The sequence below is a fragment of the Tachypleus tridentatus genome, chromosome 13, assembly GCF_004210375.1.
Source record: "Tachypleus tridentatus isolate NWPU-2018 chromosome 13, ASM421037v1, whole genome shotgun sequence".
In the NCBI taxonomy this organism is placed as follows: Eukaryota; Metazoa; Arthropoda; class Merostomata; order Xiphosura; family Limulidae; genus Tachypleus; species Tachypleus tridentatus.
Genome location: NC_134837.1, coordinates 77,956,709 through 77,978,915, shown reverse-complemented (window position 1 = coordinate 77,978,915; position 22,207 = coordinate 77,956,709). Strand labels below are relative to the sequence as shown.

The window sequence follows — 22,207 nt, the reverse complement described above, 5'->3', positions numbered from 1 at the left end:
ATTACAATTGTAACTAATGTTAATGAAATGGTATATTGGTCAAACTTTTTGGTACATAAAAAGATGTATTTATGCAAGGTATTAATAAACCAATCACAAAAAACAAATCTGTATGAAGAAACAATGAATAGTTTATTAATGTACTGTTAACCATTTTTTCAAGATTCAACAACATGTTTCTTTATCATGCTGTCAGCCAAATGTATCGTGCACAACTTTGTCAATTTCACAGTTTGATTTCTGTATGAAATAAATATCTTCAACATTAACAGCAGGAAAATCCATTAGCTGATTAGTTAAAAAGTTTTGTTTTTTGTCTGGGAATCTTTTGATTAGTTGCATACAGAGAATATTATTTCTGTGGATTCATGATTTTATAGGTGCATATTTCTAAATTTCTGATGAAATTGTTTGTATCCTAAACATGAAAATGAAAGTGTAGAACATCTGGTAATATTTACAAAAAAATAGTGTTTTTTTTTGGTATTATTTCCTTTTTGTAGTGTCCTACTTTCAAAATGGGAGAAGATGGACAGTCACAAGTAGCAGAACCTTTTGCTGATGAAGCTAAGTTTTTTACTGAGTGTCGTCTTCTTCAACGAGAGGTGGAAGTGATATTGGAATCTGTTTCCAATCAGAACTTTTTAGGAAGTATTTTACACCCAGTAAGTTAGAAAAGAATAGATTTCTTTAAATGTTTTTTTTTGTATAATTAGGTGACTTGTCTAATGGCAAAATATATTTTACCATGTAGAGAATTATTGTAAAACTGAAAATCTGGATATAGCATGTTCGCTATCTAATATAATAGATACATAGCGTGATAGGGTAATATAAATGTTTAAAATTTTTCATTTTAATAAACAAAAAGTGTGGGATTTTTTAGTGCAGAAAATTTATGCAATTAATCAGAAAGGGTGTGTTAAATAATTATGCCCCCTGACCCCTTTCTTTCTTTTTTTTTGATAGTACAGAGCTTGAATACCTGTTATTAAAATCATTTGGAAGCCTCACCTTATCATTACATTCAATGTTGCAATGTCAGGTCATGCTCTTAAAAAACAATTTATCTTGATAATAGTCATACTGCAGAGTTTGTGTAATGAGGCTTTGTTATAAAGTATTCATGCCTAAAACATGTCATTCCTTCTTGTAAGCTTTCCATTAACCAGTTAGTATATGGAAATGATAGTTCCTTGGTATACATTTCAACATTATCACACAAAATCCTTAAATGCTGTACCTGGCAACTTGATTGGTTTAACTTCATGTGAAGTAATATAAGATCTCATTTCACACTCTAGCTGCTTCAAGTATTTGACAGTTGTACAGGAGACTGGCAGCTTTTGTGAATCCTACAACCTATTGACCTGGTTTACAGGTGGAGATCCATCTTATGTTGCATACTGGAACACATATATAGTTTTTGTCTGTGGCCTTTGTGTTCATGAATCCTCATCTATTTCAAGATACCTTGCACATTTTTATTCGCTTTTATGTTTCCATGTTAGTGTTTTGATGAATTTACTTGTTGTAGTGGCTGAATTTCTAGAAGGCATCACCACATCATGTAGAAACATTTTCATTGGTAGGGGAATATTGCAGAGCAGTGTTTTAACCAGGTAGTATTCATGGTTGCTGTAACTTTATTAGGAGTTCACAAAATAGTGGACCACTCAAACAATTCTAATAATTTCTGCTTAATTCAGTTTAAAAAGTTGGATAACTTGAAAGAGAAGTGTAAATTTGAAAATGTTGAAAGCAAGAAAAAGTATGTGAAGAAATAAAGGGTTTACTGAATCTCGTGAAAAGAAGCATTGTTAATTTTAAAAATTGAAATGCAACAATATAATAGTTGAAGTAAAGTGTTTTGTGGGTTCTAGCTAAACTTTGTCATGGTACTTTTAAAGATAAGCACATGTCAGTTTTAGCACATTTTGTTTGCGGAAGTTCATAAAAGTTTTTGTGCAAATTAATTGAAACAAATGGTCATTTTACAATATTTTCAGCATGGCGGCCAGTGTAGGCTCGCTGGACCCGCTGATTTCCTTTAATAGTCATTTTTTCCCACAGACGATGTCATTAGCTGTTTTGCAGTACAGCTGATCTATTTTTGGGATATATGATGCAATTTTGAGGAATATTATGTCATTCGAAATTGCATTAGAAGGGCAAGGAGACCAATCGAAAAACAACTTATCAACTCAGTGAAGAAAAATGGTATCAATGGGGTCTGAAATACAAGAACTGGATGCAAGAACAATGGAGGAAGGTGTTATTCAGTGACGAGACTCATTTCTTCGTACATGGTCAAAGAAGTCTGCATGTTCGCAGATCTCCAGGTGAGAAACTTCAAGAATCTCACACCAATCAGTTCGTAAAACATCCCTTGAAGAAGACATTTTGGGGCTTTTTTAGCTACTATGTACATTGAAGTTTTACAGAGAAGAGTCATTCCAGAATTGAAAAAGAGATTTCCAGATGCATCTGGTATTTTTCAGCAAGATCTGGCTCTGTACCACACATCGAAACTTGTGAAGAATTTTATGACTACAATGCGAATAAAGGTGCTGGACTGGCCTGGAAACTCTCCAGACTTAAATCCTATAGAAAATCTTTGGGCAATTTGTAAAGAAGGACTTTGGGGAAAAGACTGTACTACGAAAGATGAGCTAATTGAGGCCATAATTGAGGTGTGGTACTGAGATCCAAAAATTAGTAAAGATTGCAGTCAACTTGTAGACTCAATGCCAAAGCAGATTAATGATCTTCTGAAAAATAAAGGCAGTCATATCATGTATTAATTTGTGAGTAATAGAAATAGAATGCAAAAAATTGAAAAAATTGTAATTTTCTGTCTTGTTTCAGTTAATTTACACAAGGGTGTAGTATTAATTTACCAGTAAACAAACAAGTTATTGAAAGTCCAATTATTTATTGCACTAATGAGTTTTGGGTAATGGGATTTCCTACTCACCGATATATAGACAAATGAATTACCATGCTTCAATTCTTGGCTTCTCGTGTAAGTAATTTCAGTGTTTTACATTTATTTTTGCAAATCTTGCAGCCAAAAATTTTGATTACAGGCTGATGTGCTTTATAAATAAATAGGATAACTAATTCAGATAAGTAGTGAATATATTTAGCATTAAAAGTACTATAATGCAATAGTAAGTGTTTTTGATACATGTTGCTTCATCCCTGAGCTAAATATTTTGCTGGTTAAGTCTTCATAAATTACATTAACAGATTTATTACTGTTATTTATGCTGTGTGGAATTTATAGCACTTTTCTGCCCTCAACCTTGGTCAGCCCTGTTTTTTATCGAATACTTTAGCTGTAAATCTTTGTTTTGTAGAACAATGTAATTTGATTCTGGTAATGTTTGAGTATGTAACTGTCTTTAGTGTTCACCCATTCAACTGCAAATTGTTGCATACCATATAAGCTAGTTTCATTGTATAAGTTAGGTTAGAACTAAATTTTGTTGGTACTTTAAAGCTGATGCTTTTAAGATCTAATAAAATATATCATTTGAATTATACCTATCAGTGTTGAGGTATCAAAGTTTACAAAAAAATAAGTTATTTGGGTTTTTATTGATTTTTTCTCTCTCTCTTCTACAGAATGGGAATATTGCAGAATTATTGCTCAAAGAAGGGTTTGCTCGCTGTGTTGACTGGAGTATAACAGTTGTGACAGGAGGACCTGATAAATTACGAGCAGCAGAAAGGTTGAGTTGTAAACTTCACATTTAAAAGTTCTCAATTAAAATCTACACAATTTTTTCAAGATTATGATTTTACTAATTGTGAAACAATTGTTAAAGTCATTACTTTCTATCTTGTTATTCAAAAATTGTATGATTTAAACTTGTTTATAGATTCTGTAAATAATGTATCTGTTAACAAGACAATTTTTAACATTATCTTAACACCTGTATTTTTTTATTTACTGAAACAATTTCTTTTAGTATAATACGTGTACTAAAATTATTTGATTACTGAAACATTGTTTGGAAAAAAAAAATGAAATAAAATAGATATAGATGGAATTGAATCTTCGACTTACATGTGAAGTGTGTACTGTGCTGTATGAACCAAAGCCCAAAGATTCTTGTATATGCTGTATTATTGACTCTAATATGTCACAAGGTTTTTATTGACTTACATTCAAAATTTAATTAAACTACAACATATGGTGGTGTAAATAGGTAGTTAGACATGGTTCAAAGGATAATAAAATGTAAGTATAAATGGATGTTTACTGTTATGAGTTTAAAGCTACTTGGTGTAAACAAATGTAGTTTCATGTTACAATTCAAAGACATTCTAGAAAGCAAAAAAAAGGCAGTTTAGATTTATTTTGCTTTGATTTGGTGGTTACAAGGTCTGTCAAATTGACCAAACCCTATAAAAGGGATAGGTTACATAAAATCACAAAATGTAGTTTTACTAAAAACAAATATTTGAAGTGTACTTGAGAGGTTTTTGAGACTATCTGAATGAAATTTGAGATGTTTGAGATAAAAGTATTTTTAATCTTAACATAAAAATCAATTTTCACTTGAGCTAATGAAAAAGAATTGATTTATTCATGAAGAAATCTGTTTTTAGTTTATTAAAAATACTTCAACAAGAAATAATGTTTACTGAATTTCTGCTAAATTTTGTTAAGATGTACGGTATTAAAAGTTAATAGCATCAAAGTTATAACAACTTTGGGTAAGTACAAAGTAGTCGCATGGTAGATCAATGTGACTGAGCCAGTGTTGAAAGAGTTAATTGGAATCTTGTACATGTACATGAGAAGGATATATGTTTTAAATGGCACTGTTGTGTTATGTATTTAGATGTGAATGAAACAAAATGTAGTAAACAGAATATAGAATTGTGTATAAAATAAAATACAGAAACATTAAATAAATCTGTACAAAACAATTGAATTTTTAAGATGATTATATCAAGAAGTGTAAAAAGTGTTCATTTTTCACTATTTCACTTTTTTTTTTTCCATCCATAACTGTATCAAACACTCTTCCCAAAAGTGTTACCATAGTAGTGTCAGGTTCTCTATTATCAATAATAGAAATGGTTTTATTTTGTTCCCTTAGTAGGTAAATTTGTGCTCCATTTGTATATCATTTGAAACCTGTAATTATTTTTTTAATGCGATTTATCTGTAGATTATCATAAATGTGTGAGGGTGCGGTAGTGACTGTTAAGGCTAAATGCTGTAGATTATATACTGAATTTTATTTAAACTTTAAGCCTGATTGTCAATTTTTAGTCACTTGTTTTAATTTATATTGAGCTGTATTGTTCTGTTATTATTTATAAGACACGACAAGGAAATAATTACCTAAATGTATTTTCTTGCATGTTTCTTTGTTTCTGAAGTAATTGTATTTAAAGTAAATGTTATACACTAATTTTGTACTGATACAGAAGAATGCACTGCAATAATTGTACTCTCTTGCACTCATATAAATGTAAAAATACCACTGTACAATTAGGCAATAAGGAAACTTGGGTTTCCAAATGAGCAAACACATAAGTTTGTGGACTCACTGACACACATTGTTCTTTTAATTACAGAAATTAAACTTTTTTTTTTTTATTGAGTATGAACACTGGAAAAGAATTATTGAAAATTTTGGGAACCATCTTTCTGTAATTGGTGGAGGTTTCTTCCCTCTGTGTGGTTATGTTAATGGAACAAGTTGGAATATGTGTGAAATATATTATTATTCCATCAAACCTGTAAGAATTCATGACTAGACTTCACACATCTTAATTCTAGTAAGTTGTTTTTATACAATTTATGTGTTGAAAATGTCAGAATTGAAAGAGAATATTTGGGTATTTCATTTTGGAGTTTTATAACCTGTCATTATTCTTGTTTGGAGACTTCCGTGTATTGCGTATGCCTCAAGTATTGGACGGTGTTTTAAAATAGAGCTGAACAGTTAATTAACTAATATAGCCAATCACCTATGTGAATCAAGTATGTCAGCATAATCAGTCAAAATTGTCAGAATATTAGTGTTTTCAATTATTTTAACAGTCAAAATCTGATGGGAGTTAATCAGTTAGTTGAATGTAATCCATTAATCACCCAGGTTTATTTTTAACTACTTTTGTCTATCTTCATTCTTCTCTTAAACAAGATTCATAAACATCCCTTGATTTGAATATTTCAGGTCAGCTAAGGAATCCAGGCTGAGAATATGGAGAGACTACACCCCTAGTGGACCAACTATTGACTCCAAGGACAAAGAGTTCTCTGGCAAAGTTGTAGAGGTTGTGAATGCTGATTCTCTTGTAATAAAACTCAGCAATGGATCAGTGATGAAGGTTTTTCTTTCTAGTATAAGGCCACCACGGTAGGTTTCTATATTTTTGTGGAACTTTTAAAGTAGTAGACATTCATCATCTCAATCAGGGTTCCTCAACCTCAGTCTGTAGACCAGCACTGATCTGTCTCAACCAACTTTGTCAGTGTGTGGGATTTCATGGAAACAAAAATGAAAAGAATAATCATATGTAACTTGTAATACTATATTGTTCTACAAGAATTTTAGTACTCCACAACAGTCTTGAAGGCAGCAAATCAGTCTTTGGTATCAAAAATGTTGAGAAACTCTAATCTAAGTAATACATGTACATCATAATAGTAAACTTTAATGTTAACATAATTTTGTCAGTTTGAAAAGTAGTTCAATATTATTGTATAGGATGACTATTCCTGTAAATTTGAAATATTTGTGAGAAAGGAATAAATTACAAGTGTAGTTAAAGTAATATGAAAATGGTAAAATGTAGGTGGTATAAATATAAAATTAATAGTAATTTAGTGTGTTGATGATGTTCTGAATTGCCATTTTTACCTTATGATAAAACTAAATAATTTTTTTAAAATTATGTAAAGCTTTTGGTGCAAAATTCATATTGTACTTTTGAAAAAAAATTTAGTTGTCAAGAAATTGTAATCAGTGTGTGTTTTACCCTTGTACCCTATCTCATGTCATATTATTATGCATTTATTTAGTTCAAGATTCTATTTATATGTTTTTAAAACAATCAGTACCTTGTATTATCTCAAATTTATTTTGGCATTGTTGATCATAGGAGAACTTAATAATAATGGTATTTTTTACTACGTGAGTAATGCCTGCGTGTAGTATGTTTAAAGTGGAAGTGAGACAGTTACACATTGTAGGTAACAAAACTATGTAATATTCACAAGTGGTGAACATATTTGATAATTTCATTAGGTTGCAAAGCTTTTTATAGTAATTATTTTTGTTTCTTTAAGACTTTCCGAGGAGAAACAAAATGAAATTCAGAAGGACAACAAAGGCCGAACATTTAGGCCCTTGTATGATATTCCTTACATGTATGAGGCTCGAGAGTTTCTCAGGAAAAAACTGATTGGAAAGAAAGTGAATGTGTGTAAGGATTACATTCAACCAGCATCAAATTCTTTTCCAGAAAAAATTTGCTGCACTGTCACTGTTGGAGGACAGTAAGTAATTTTTTGAATTTTCTGTTTGTGATAATGTTATACTGAATTCTTGATTAATTTTTCTTCTGTTTATTTTACTTAAAACATTTTCCAAATTCATTGTACAGTTAACTGTATGGATAATATGTTTTTATCAGTTTTGTTACACTATGTAAAACCTTTTATTGCAGTATGTATATTTAGGTCCTTTTATAGCTGATATGCCTTGATCATTTTTGAAAAACAACTTTTTGTTCTGCTTAAATTGTAACACTGTGTGTTTTAGAAATGTGGCTGAGGCTCTGATCAGCAAAGGCTTAGCCACAGTGATTCGGTATCGACAAGATGATGATCAGAGATCAACACACTACGATGAACTTCTAGCTGCAGAGATGAAGGCCCAGAAATCAGGAAAAGGACTTCATAGCAAAAAGGAAACTCCAGTTCATCGTGTAGTAGACTTGTCTGGGGTAAGTCTGGGTAGCAAATATTTCTTATCAATTCCAGGGCAATCTTAAATAGTCGTAATACATCACTTCAGTTGTTGTGCTTTAAGGTTCATTGTACTGAAGATTATGTTAGCATTACAGTAAAGATCATGATATTTGTACAAGTGTTACTCAACTCTTTCTATTCAGAGTTAGAAAATACTCAAACTTTCACGATTCAATACTTTAAATTAACTTTTATCTCCAGGTTGTTTTAATTAGTTTTGTTTCTTCACCACTCAGGTATTACAGATGCTTTGATATTTTTGTCAAATTTTTTTATGTAGTAACATATAAATCCCCCCCTTTTTTTGTCACTGCCATTTACAATATTATTAATTTACTTTCTAATCTTTACTGATTACAATTGAGTTTTGTATCTAGCTGTTTTTTATTAAAATCTTTAAAATTATAAAAATACATCTTTCTGGTGAAATTTTCTAAAATGTTTACTTTTAAAGTGTAATACTTACAGAGATGCCAACTATTTCAACTGATTGGGCATAATGATTGTAGCCAGAGCCCCTTCACAGTTTTAGTCCTTTTAGATTTGCCAGAAACAAGACAATCTGGTGAACGAGACCTCTTTTTTTTTTCCATCTTGTGAACGATCCCATTGGTGTTTCTGTGCTGCTTGGGAAACAAGAAATACCCATCTATGTGAACGCTGATTGATTGACAAGCACTGGTGACGTAACTATGGATTCCCTTACGTACCCGGTATGGAGAAGCACCGCACTCAAACTGTTGGTAGACGTTGGAAATACAAATATTTTTTATTATTTCAAGCACAAACATGATTATCACAAGTAGCCATTTGTTCTTTTATTTATTATCAAAATTTATTTGTATCTCACTAGAAATTTTCTTTTCACCCCTTTCAAGCCCTGAGGGAACAATTTATCACTATTGTTTAGGCCTATATAATATAAAATAATTTGGTAGTTGCAACATGTTGTAATATTTGTCTGTATGAGTGTATAGTCATAATGGTTGGCATCTCTGTACTTATATTTTATTTATTATACAAATGTATTTTTTCTTTTCTTTTAGGATTTATCAAAATCTAAACAATTTTTCCCATTTTTGCAACGGGCTGGAAGGATGGAAGGAATGGTTGAGTTTGTGGCAAGTGGTTCAAGATTACGGATCTTTGTTTCAAGAGAAAATTGTCTCATTACATTCTTATTAGGAGGTAAAGTAGAATTGTAATATCCATTGTGACTTGTTACTACTTAAACAAGTTAGTTTGATTTGTAACATTCAGTTACAACTAATTTGTCAGAACATTAAAAGAAAAGCAAGGTAATATAAAGCAAAAATTGTGTGAGCATCAGTGATCTGAGGTATTAAAAAGCTCTGATATGTAGGAATCAACTGTCCACGTGGTCCTAGACCTGGACCAGGGGGAGTCATGCTAGAGGGGGAACCATGGGGAGAAGAAGCTCACAGATTTACAAAGGAATTGTGTCATCAAAGAGAAGTAAGTAAGAATAATGTTCATACATAGTAGATTCAAGGTTTCTCTGACCAGACGTGCATATTTTAAGTCCACTGCACTGGCTCCTTATTATTCTTGTGTCGTAAACTTTCTCACGTGAGCTTTGCTGTAGACTTTTTTTTTCTTTTTTTGCTTAATTTCTGTAAAATTCTTAATTTAAAAATAACAAAATGCACAGAATTATGTTGATGAATTGGACTAATTTAGAAGTGAGGTAATTTTAATTTCATTGTAACACTATTATGCAGTAACTTTCATTAAATTATATATAACGATGTGTAGTTTTTGTGTGTGATTATTTAACCCTTTTTGTGTGTGTATTTAAACTTTATATTTGCAGTTAAATACTTCTTTTACAGTAAAACAATATTCATGCATACATGATTTATTACACAAATGTAACACAATCTTTGGAACCTTTTAAAAATGAAGAAGCAGTTGAGACATTACAGTCTTTATGTTCACAAAATGAGAACTGTTATAGATAGAGAATAGTTAATAAGATGTTTAATAATCTTATTGGTTTATTTGGTAAAGGTACATGCTAACACAGAAATCATTTTGTCCTCTGTGTTTCAGGTTGAGATTGAAGTTGAAACAATGGACAAAGCTGGAAACTTTATTGGGTGGTTGTGGATTGATAATACAAACCTGTCTGTGGCATTAGTTCAAGAAGGACTAGCCTCTGTTCACTTTACTGCTGAGCGTAGTCAGCATTACAATGCACTTAAGATAGCTGAAGATGCTGCCAAAGCAAGAGGAGATAAGGTAAATATCACTGTTCCTGGATGTTTCTGAGAATTAGGATAAATAAAACAACCCAGAAGCAGATTCTCAAAAAACGTTTGTAAATGTTTAAACATAGTTGTTTCTATACATTTAACATTGTTTGAAGAATACTGTATGAAAAGGAACTCGTGTAGTTGGTTAAACAGTTGAGAGTATGTGTTTGTTTACAGGTGGTTCATTTCATTAACTGGTGAGTTGAAGGGAAATCCTTAAGTAACATGGATGAAATGGAAGAAATAACTGTTTATTACATATTTCTATAACTGAAAAAATGTATTTAGAACATTTTGGTAAATTTTTCTCTTGTTTTCAGATATTTTGCATGTAATTAGTTAGTGACACCTGGTTTAAAACTTACAAAAGGAAGATCTTAAACTTCTGCTAATTCACTAGCTCAGATAAAGATTTTAAATCACAAGGGTTGTTCAGTAATGATCATACTTGGAGTGAGTACTAATTTCTATGAATGGTACAGAATGTTGAATGACACCACCTACTCACAAGTATACTTTGTGGAGAAATCTTCCTTTTTTTCTCATTTCTGTTTTACTTATTCTTACATTATATAACTTAAATTTGTAATTTTTCTACTTTTATAACAAAATTTATCATGGACTGATCAAAGTGCACATATAAGAAGTATTTAGTTGCATTAAAATTTTATTTTATTATTTTATTATCATTGTATGTAAATAAAGTTTGCATGAACATATAGTTAATAAACCAAATTTTAAAATGTATGTGTTATTAATTGAATAAGGAAATGCTTAAAGTCTCATTCTTCCACAGTGTGAGAATTCTGACACTTATTTTCTGGGTCTTCTATCTTCTCTGACTTGTTTACTAACCCTCTGAGATGTGTGTAACTTAAATAAATTGCTAATTATGATGTTACTCAGCTAAAGCATAGTTTTTATAGCCTTTAATCTTATCTGTCTATATAGTCATAAAATAGAAAATCTGACCCACTTGCCATTCCCATCTTTCAGAAATTGCTAATAGCTCCTTGATGTTTTATACTACATTACTTATAACTAATAGAAATACAAAGTTTTAATCTGTCAAAGGGTGTATTATGTTTAATGTACTGGTCATTGTCTGTTTTGTTATTCAGTTTCATATTTATTGTCATGGGAGTTAAATCAATGAGCTTAGTCGAATTTTTAAAGATTGTTTTCTGTTAACTTTGCAATCATTCTAGAAAGAAAAAATAGGGTGATGTAGATGTATTTTGTGTTTTTCTTTGTGGTGATTATGAGGTTGGTCAAACTGACCAAAAGCATATAAATTTAGGGTAGATAAAGTATACATTTTACTGAGAAAAAAAAAGATATTTATTAAGGATGTTTTAGAGATTACACAAATAAATTTAACAATTTTCAGAAGAAGTAAAAGCATTTTTAATCTTAAAATTAAAATCACTTTGCACTCAGAGAAAGTCAACACATTGACTCAATATTCACAAAGAAATTTGTAGTAAAAATTCTTCATTAAAAATTCTAATTTTTGTTTACATAAAACTGGAAATGTTTACTGAAAGCTTGCAAAATTTTGTGAAGATACACAAAACATGTTGATGTTTTCACTACTGCCATCTGTTTATGCACGCATCATGAGGATTCAGTGAGTTACATTCAAAAGTTAAACTAATTTCTTATCTTTTAATTTTTTAAGGCAAAATTTAAAAAAATTCACATTGAGAAATGTATTTTTATTCTCTAGGCATTTCCTTTTTTTCTGATTTATTTATAGCTTCTCCAAGAAGTATTAAATTTAACACGAGTTACTCATGGTAATGTTTTCTTTGCTGAGGCAAAGCATAGTTTTCATAACCTTTAATTTTGTTTAGTTACAGAGCAATAATTCAGAAAATCAGACCCTTCTTGTCATCCCCAACTGTTACATTCTCTCTTTCAGTTCTCTCCAATGTTTAATACTATATTATTAATGAGCAATAAAATGCCATGGTTTTAACCTGTCAACAGACATATTATACTATGCTATTTTCTGTACAAAGAATTGTATATTTTACTTCTTGTGCAAATAGTTTGAACTGGTTAGGTAAGATTAGTCCGTGCATTGTGTAAGTCAATAGGACAACATGAGTTGCATGCTCCCCATGTGATTTATAGTGTAACAGATTAAAATTTAAAGTTTTACAAAAAGGAAATTTGAGAATTTTCAGATGAAGAAAAGTATTTTTAATCTTAATATGAAATTCACTTTTCATTGGGAGTAGTCTACACTTTGTTTCCATGTATACATTGAGACACATTTGGAGAAAATACTTCATTAAAAATTCATATTTTATTGTCAACAAATGACTTGATTACTGAAAGCTTTTGAAATTTGCTGAAAATGTACACAATATATGAGATATAGTATGGAAACTATAAAAGTCATGAACTCTTATCATTTGATCAAATCCATAGTTAGGAATTTAAAATTATATAAATACCATGGTGGTGAATTTGGGTTCACAAACTGAGTTAAATCAGTGTGCTTATAGCAAGATAGTAAGGAAAAAACTATATATATAAAAAATTTAGTACTTTTGTTTGGTCTGCTTCCGTTTTTCGTAATGATGTACATTAAATAATTTTCATTTATTTGAATGCACATAAGGACATAGAATAATAATGTGCACAGAGAAAGTAATGTCCTGTAACTATTATAATTTAACTGGCTTCTTAACTAAGGCATAAAGGCTGTACAATAATTCTTATATCTATATGCAAAACAGTTAAGACTTTACTGAGAATAACTTAACATTATATGTCATTTGGTTAATTAAAACACTCTCTCTTGATTATAAATGATGTAACAGAAAATAGCAGAGAGAATTATTGAAAGTTTGTGAAAGAGGTCGTGACAGGTGGGGGTACAGTAAGTGGGTCTGACTTTGTTGTTTGCCCTTGTAAACAAAAAAGGTTGGCAGTTATAAAAAAAAAAAAAAGACTTTGCTTTGGTAATGCATATACTAATAAGCAATTTATATTAAACTGAGGACATCTAAGAAGGGTTGTAAAGAAATGGAGAATGGGCAAGATATGAACAAATAACTATTCTATCACAAATTTATATGCAAAAATGGCTCGTTTGGGTTGAGAAAATATTTTACATAGAAGAGCGAACAACGTTTCGACCTTCTTCGGTCATCGTCACAAAGAAAGAGGTAACTGACCGGAAGCTGACCACATATGAACCTGACGATGACCGAAGAAGGTCGAAACGTTGTTTGCTCTTCTATGTAAAATATTTTCTCAACCCAAACGAGCCGTTTTTGCATATAAATTTTCAACAAGTGGGTTTCTCGACATCACTGATTATTCTATCACAAGGAAATCAAGTAGATATTTCAATATTTCATTTTAGACTTAAGGAATTGATATTAGATTGTGATCATGTTTTAATGCCAAGTATATTAATATATATTGATAATAAAGTAGTTTACATTTTTGAATGTAGTTCTGTAAAAGATTGACTTGTTCACTGTAACTTACTGCAGCAATCTCTATAATGGAAACAATAACTGAATCAGGTAGTCTAGGTTTGTGAGATACTGCACTAGCCTTTTCAGATTTAAAATGTGGCTTCAATGTAATTTTAACTATATTCTGCAGTTTGTATGAATTGAGATGATAATGTTTATATCTGTGTACTTGTTTTTACTTTGATGTTTGGGTTAATTTTATTCTCTCAATATTTTGTAAATTTCTGAGTGTAATGCAGATACTTGATAATACCTATCGGAAACCACAATGGGTGTATCACTTCTTTGCTCTAATAGTTTAGACCATAGGCCCATAAACTGGGGTCTGTGGCCTCCTAGAGATCTCCAGTAATACTTCAAATTTATGAAATTACCAACTACTAAAAGAATAATGAATAAAATAAATTGCTAAGACTTTATAAAACTATAGTAAAACACATAATCCCAAATTAGTAACTGTAATTAAATTTGTTGAGCACCTTGCACTGTTAACTGCCAATTTCATAAAAACAAGTTGGTTGATTTACAGTTTAATTGATGCATATAAAATTAAAGTATAGAAATAAGATAAGTATGGAGTCATATGTTCATATGAAATTGTCAGATGTTGACCCAGAAATTCACAGATTGTTTAAGTCAAGCAATATCATCCTTCACATTAAAGTTTTGTTAGAATTTTTAAAATTGTCTATATTTAAAACTCTTTAATGTTTTTTAATTAAAACTATAATCAAAGTGTAAAGGTAGTAAAATATGTACATGATACACTAGTTACACGTGATACAAACTGTTTTTAACAGGTGGTTTGCCATTACAGTGAAGAAGTCGAAGGGGGTTCACCAATTGACAGAGTTTGAGAACATCTAGTTTAGACTTTTAATATAGTCTCCTATTAGTAGGTGGAAAAGAGTCTTGTTGGGTTCTTTCACACTTGTTGAGTATTATGGTCTGCAATTTGTGGTGTATAGTTATACGAAAATGGGATAGTTTATTGTATTTTAGTCTAAAAATAAACTTTTCACCTCTAAGATGAATAATGCTATACCTTAAATTCTTTTTTTCTAAATTACTTGTAAAGTCATTGTTAGATTTTTATGTATTTTTATGCCATTTAAAGTTCAATTATTTGGTATGATTAAAGCAAGTGTTAAGGAATTTGGATAGAAACTTGTTTGTTTTTTTCCATAAGATTTGGACAGGATTTGAAGAAACAAAAGAGGAGGAAGAGAAAAAGGAAGATGATGTTGAGAGGAAGATTAGCTATAAATCTATCATCATCACTGAAGTTCGACCAAATCTGACTTTCTATGCACAACATGTGGATGAAGGCAAGTTTCTCTTTCTTACAAGTTCATATTTGTTGTCGACTTGTTCATGCTAGTGAAATTTTGAAGTTAGGCAAAGTAATGCAGATGATGTGAATGCTGAAAACAATTAGAGTGATTTACATTATCAACTTAGTGTATTTTGAAGGCACTAAATTAACATTAAATATACTTCAAAATGTTTGTAATGTTTTGCATAGGAATACTTGTTCTGTAATAGTATAGAATTCTATATAATGTTAGTTAGCACCATGTGTATTAGTGGTAATTTTTAATACTACTTTAGTCATGTTTTAATTGGTTCTGAGGTTTCATACGTACAGATAACTATAATGTTTACTTAAGTGCTTCCTAGATTGAAGCCTTGTGTACAAGACATTGGATATTGTAGGTCCACGACTTGATGAAATGATGGCGAAGCTGAGAGAAGAGCTGGCTTCAAACCCTCCCCTTCCTGGTTCTTTTACACCCAAGAAAGGTGTACTGTGTGCTTCCAAGTTTGTGGATGATGAATGGTATAGAGCTCGTGTAGAGAAAGTGGCTGGAAATATTGTTAATGTCTTTTATGTAGACTTTGGAAATGTAAGTGTTTTTTTTTTTCATTCAATGATAAATTTATCTCTTATTGATTTAATAAGAATTTACACACAAAAGATTGAAAAGACTATGAATTAACGTATGATAAGAAATAGTAATGCTAAGAAGTGATTTTTTAAAAACATATAAGTAAATAGCTTATGATACACGGGTATTAGTTGTCTTTCAGCAACATCGTAGCTGATCAAAACAAAACATGGGATAGAAAGCTAAATGTAGAAGTCAGAATGGGTCATATATTAAATGTCTCATAATTAATGTTATATGAAAAATGCAAAAGATGTACAGGAGACATTAAGTAAAGAATTTTGTGTTACAAAGAGCCATAATAGAAAACAATTATTTTCATTGGCTAATGAAACCAGAAATTTCCATGTTAACCCGATGTGTTTATTTATTATACATTATTTTCCTTTTATTTTATTCAATTATGTATAGTTAACTCATATAATACAAATATTAAAACTTCAGAGAGAAGTGACAGACCCTACAAGACTGGCTATGCTTCCCTCAGCATATCAAGGTGTTCCTCCAGCAGCACATGAGTATGGACTAGCCTGTATCACTATGCCAGAAGATGTAAGTATGTGAAAACAACTTATAAACTAGATGTAGCCTTGGAAAACAACTAATAAACTATACTTAGTGTTTGAAAACAGTTTATAAAGTATATGTAGTATTGTAAAACAACTAAAGTATATTTTAGTCTCTGGATACACTTAAACCAGATGTAGTCATGGTGGATTCTTTGAGTTAAACTTGTTTATTGGTTCCTATGATTTTTAGTGCTTAGGAATACTTGATTTACAAGTACCAGCTTTAATCTTCTGTATTAATAAGTAACAAATATATTCCTATGTTTATACAAAAATGATAAATTTATTATTAAAGTAGGATGTATTTATGTCCACATCTCCTCATATTAAAGGAAGTGCTACAATTTTTTCCTCATAATAAAGAGAAGCTTATGGTGCATTGATAAATTTATCTCCATTAATGGAATGATGCTTGTTGATTTTATAGTTTGCTCTGAGTTTTTTTAGAAGCCTAAACATTCTTTTATGTTAATTTTCCACCAACTTGATGACATTATGCTGGTCACTTCTGTACTCCATTTCATAAAAAAAATGAATAAAAAACTTCTGTATTAAAATAAATAACAGTTTAGGGAAGTATGTTCATCAACCACAGTGCCAGTGAGGTTTTCCATTCAATACAAGGGCTCTTTATGCTAGCATGGATAAAACACAGTAGTGGTTAAAATGTTCTTTATATTAGAAAGTCATTTGATAACAATTTTTGGTATGAATAGTATAAATTAGTGATGTCCAATTTTTCATCATTTTATTTGTCACTATACTGTGTTTGGAACTTTAAACATTAGCAAGATACCTATAGAATATTTTGAACTAAAAAAGAATATTTCTTTTTTGTAAATTTATAGTGGAATAAAAATCATCAGTAACATCACTATATCAGTACTGTTATGTTAAAATATTACAGTAAAGTATCTTGTGTATCATTAAAGCTGATATAAATAGTGCATGCTTATAAGATACCTCTACACTTCTCTTGCAACTGTGTACAGCTGTTTCAAAAAGCCCCACCCCAACACTAAACTTGTACTAAGATGAAGTCCAGAGTAACATTTGAAAGTTATCAATTACTGGAAAGAATTTTTTAAAGTGAAAAGCAAATGCCATAGTAAAAAGTACTTCAAGCAGCCCAAGGAACCAGTAAAATTGTTGTATATTTACCCTTTACAATGGTAAGAAATATAACTTGCTAAAATATACATTTTATATAACTGTAAGAAAAACTGTGTCAGTTTCTTTTTTAACTCTTTAAATATATTTCACTCTCAACAGTCTGAACTTTTAGATGAGACACGAAATGCCCTGATTCAAGACACAGATAACCGGGTCCTGTTGCTAAATTCAGAATACAGAGCTGGAGGTATTGAGTATGTAACTCTGTACACATCAGAAGATAAACAAGACATTCTGAAAAACCTCATTTCTGAAGGATTGTTGATGGTTGAAAGCAGAAAGGAGAAGAGGTTACAGAAAATTATCACAGAGTACAAAAATTCTGAAGAAGCAGCACGGCGACAAAGAGTAAGTGGGACTGAATTTGAACTTTTCATAGGGCAATTATAATATCCTGACTTGTGTTTACATTTTCATTTATTTATTTTTAAATATATATTAATCTTGAACATTGCCAAAAGTTTGGTCTCCAGTCCATCTTAACCTCACAATTGTAACAGCCAAATACCTTTTACTCATCTCTCAAAAGTAGATTGGATAAAAATAAGCATGCTAAAGACAACATAAGTCCTGTTATTTTGAGCACTGTGTTGATTATTACAAGTTTTACACACGAAAAGTAAAATATAAACTGTAAACTAAAATCATTAGGTAGAAATGAGTGATGACCTTACAATCTGACTTAGAAATTGTAAAAATATGTCCATGTGGCCTTTTAAAAGCAGTTAAATTTAATGTACAAGTAGTTGGAGTTTGCAAGAGATATTTGAATCTAGCATGAATAATGATAATGTAATTATATAATAAGTATCTGATATTTTTGAAGGTGGGAGCCCTTATAACAATTATTTTGTTTTTATAAAGAACTAGATAATATTTAGGCTACCTTCTAATATATCCCTAATTGCATTTCAGTGCTGTAGTATATGTAAAGAACATATCTTATTTTGAATGCCACAATTTCTAGATTATTAGATCACACGTTCTTCTCTTTAAAAGTCTCTGATTTCTGTTAATTTAATGTCTTGCTGAATAACTTTTGCTGAAAATGCTCAGTTCTTCACACATGAACATTGTTTGGGTGCAGAGTTATCCATTCTAATAATTCTGTTTTGTATAATTATGCAGATTAGCAATAGTAATAGAACATAAAAAATGTATATTTTCCTCATTTGTATGTAAATTTATATTATTGTCTCTACTTAACAGCACCACTAACAGCAGTCAGTGAATCAATCTTAAAAATGTTCTTGCTCCAAGGTAGTTGTGAACTTGAGAATTTGAATTTCAAATGATCATTTTATCCTTACACCCACCAGTATACTGGTACAGATATGTCGACAATGCAGTTGCTGGATTCACATCTACAAAACACAACATAGTTTCTTTTCAACTATGTTAACTCTATACACCCCAACATTAAGTTCACCTATGAACAGGAATAAAATAAAAAATGAACCAAATTGCTTTTCTCAACTGCAAGATCACAAGAACCAATAAACAGTTCAAAACAGAAATCCACAGAAAAATCACCCATGCTGGGACTATACATTCCCTGAGACTCAGCATATGAAACAGAACTCAACATTATTAAGAAACCAAATAAACATAGTCACAAAACTATGCTTAACTGATAACATTAAAGATGAAATCAACAAAATAATATGCTTCATCATCAACAGATTTCCTCCAAAAACTGTTGAAAAAAATTATATGCACGTTCTTAGATCAAGAACAAACAAACAATAATAAATTCCAAGATACAAGAAATTACATACATACCATGTATTTATGACATCAGAAAAAGAAACAACAACCAACATTTGGAAAATGAACTTATAACAAAACACAACATTCCAGTAAACACCAAATGTATTTAAAAACCAGGTACAAAACTAAAGTCCATACTATATAAAAAATACACTGACAAACACAACACCAACATTATTTATAAAATGGGATGCAACAACTGCCATGATTTCTATAATGGAGAAATGAACAGAAAAATGGAAACCAGATTTAAAGAACACAAGAAAACACCATCATACATTTTTGAACACTGCAAGTCAAATAAACATAACTGTAGAAAACACCTAGATACTAAGTAGGGAAACAACCACAAACAAATGCAAATTCAAAGAAGCTCTACTTATACAACAACTAAAACCAATATAAAGGAACACTTTAAGAGCTATACTAATTAATAACCTAACATCTAATTGCAGCGTCCCCTATAATCCTGTACCCATTTATACTCTGTTTAAGACGTGTCTGGCAATGGTCAGTTGCAAAATCTCTTTGTTAACCTGAAGATGACCTAAGAAGGTCGAAACATTGTTCTGTACTTTATTTTAATTAAAGTTTTAATACCCATACCAGCTGTCTTTAGAATACAACATTTTGTTTTAACTAAGAATATATTCTTTGATTTGATTTTAGTTGAACTTGTGGTGCTATGGTGACTTCACAGAAGATGATGCCAAAGAATTTGGTGTGTAAGCAGCACCTTAAACTTCAGACTTGCCTCCTTTTGAAAGTTAGTTGGTGAGCAGGAGTAAGGGCAGTAATTCTTTGTGACCATTTAACAATTTTTTTCTTTTTCTACATTAGTTTTTGTTGGAGATTATGATTATTTAGTATTAGACAGGCTTTTATTTTTTATGGTTGCTTTTTTTTGGGTATTTTCATTTTTTAATGAAAAATATTTTTGCAGGAAACATTTTTAATATTACTATAAAAATTAGTTGTCCTGTGAATGAAACAAGTGAAAAAGAGGCTTGATTTATAATTTGTTGAAGTGTATAAACTTATTTATGAAATATGAATATACTGAAATGTCTGAATTTTTTTTTCTCTTCTGTGAAAGATCATGGATATTTAAAGTATCTATATATATCTTGGGATTATGGTGATCATACAGTTGATGTCCATAGCTTCTCAGGTAGTGTTTTATCTTTGTAAATTTATATAGGATGTTCAGTGTTTTCACAAAATTTTGACTTAATTTTTACCAGAGAAATATAGCAGAGGTCACATGAAACTGCCCTTGTGCAGTTCCAGGGATAGTGAACTTTCATCTATTATCAGTTCTTGCATCACCAGTTTTATCATTAGCAGACAATTACACATTCTTAGAATATTTTCCTGGGAAGATTTCGATGTAGAGGGTGGTATTAAATGTTGTGTTGGAGGTGGGTTTTCAGTGCTATAACTAGTTGACAAATTCCTTTTTGACTCTTAATAATTAAGAGTTAATATATATATATACTTAGTGAAACGTATTTGGATATGTGAGATCAAAATAATGTTTTTAAACTGAAGACATGCATTAAAATACTAAATTAGATACTTCTGTGGTGTGTGTGGGCTTTCTAATGATGTCTCAAGCAGCTAGTGCACATAAACTAACAGCTCAGAACATCGTACATGAATTTCTAAGGTAGACATAATCAAAAGAAGTCTCCAATCAAGTAGTCTTCTCTTAACAATTTTATCTTAAACAAGCATGAAAATAATAATAGTATACTAACTATTCTTTGGGCACTATAAATACATGTAATAAAGACATCAAGATTAAAAGTACAGATTAACACACAAATATCTTGTCCAATTTGTATACCGTTTAAATTTTCAACTTGTTTCATATTGTTAGGTAAACATAAAATGCATATTTGTTGTATTGAGAAGAATGATAACTTCATTGTATACTTAAAAACATTTTGAAGTTATATTCTCGACATTTTTGGGTGTTTCCATAACTTCTAGTATAATGGTGAAATTTTTTTTTTTAAAGCAAATACAACTTTAATGACAGATTTTGAAACAGTTAATTTTGCTAAAGAAATTTTAAATGTCACACAAATGTGCATGCACACATACATACTGTTCTATAAAAGTATCAAATGTTCTTAAATATTTTGCTTTCAATGAATTTGTCATAATGACAGTATTAAAACTAAAAGAAAAAGAAAAAAGCAGTTCACAGTTTGTTGTGAAATGTAATATGGTGAAAATAATTTTAAGGCATGTTTTATGTCACATGCTGATGTGGAAATTGGTGTAATTTACTGGAAGTGCAAGAAAATAAAAAGTGATATAAAACTTGCTGTTTGACATGTTTTATGAAGTGTAGATGGCTAAAATGTTATTAACTGTATTTAAGCAGAATAGCTTTTATTGATCATTAGTTTTGGACTTGATATGTTAGCATTTGTTTTCTAAAAGTGTGGGGATGAGTATACTTGTTCTCATCCCCACAGTTTACACAAAGATGAAAAACTGGAGAAGACTTATGATTATCTTAGAAACTGATAATCATTTGGTGTTGGAGACAACTTAAAAATAGATATGGTATTTGGAGCAGTAACTTCAAACATAAAATGAATTGTGTGGATTCTGGCTTGTGTACATTCCAACTGAAGTGAAAACCTCAATACTGAGCTTGGTAAACTAAGATGAACATAATTTAAAAAGAGTGTTAGGGAGAAGACAAACCAACTATTTTAAACATGGATTTAGTAAAATAAAACAAAACTTTCAAGCTGGGGTAACATATTAAATTAGTAGTAGTCTCTGAAAGTGAAATTAAGTGCTGTTGTGGCATCTTAACTAAGTTTATGTACAGGTTATCCTTTAAACCTGATGCACTTTCCTACTACTTTAGACCCAGAACCCACTTAACTCAAACTTTGTGCTTTTTTATTATTATTAGTATCTCCTCACTAAATAAAACTAA

At 30.4% G+C, this 22,207-nt stretch overlaps 1 protein-coding gene across 2 annotated transcripts in view; it reads left to right on the top strand.

Moving 5' to 3' along the window:
- The window catches only part of LOC143238400 (staphylococcal nuclease domain-containing protein 1-like), a 32,853-nt gene extending 11,280 nt beyond the window's left edge, over nucleotides 1-21,573 (top strand). For both annotated transcript variants that reach the window (XM_076478568.1, XM_076478569.1), the window contains 13 exons: nucleotides 504-665; nucleotides 3,631-3,737; nucleotides 6,207-6,389; nucleotides 7,322-7,531; nucleotides 7,797-7,980; nucleotides 9,052-9,193; nucleotides 9,369-9,481; nucleotides 10,079-10,267; nucleotides 14,971-15,109; nucleotides 15,498-15,688; nucleotides 16,175-16,282; nucleotides 17,572-17,820; nucleotides 19,912-21,573. In XM_076478568.1, the coding sequence (XP_076334683.1) occupies nucleotides 504-665; nucleotides 3,631-3,737; nucleotides 6,207-6,389; nucleotides 7,322-7,531; nucleotides 7,797-7,980; nucleotides 9,052-9,193; nucleotides 9,369-9,481; nucleotides 10,079-10,267; nucleotides 14,971-15,109; nucleotides 15,498-15,688; nucleotides 16,175-16,282; nucleotides 17,572-17,820; nucleotides 19,912-19,971 (2,037 nt within the window). In that variant the 3' untranslated portion in view covers nucleotides 19,972-21,573. The remainder of the gene's footprint in view (nucleotides 1-503; nucleotides 666-3,630; nucleotides 3,738-6,206; nucleotides 6,390-7,321; nucleotides 7,532-7,796; nucleotides 7,981-9,051; nucleotides 9,194-9,368; nucleotides 9,482-10,078; nucleotides 10,268-14,970; nucleotides 15,110-15,497; nucleotides 15,689-16,174; nucleotides 16,283-17,571; nucleotides 17,821-19,911) is intronic.
- Nucleotides 21,574-22,207: the final 634 nt, after the last annotated feature.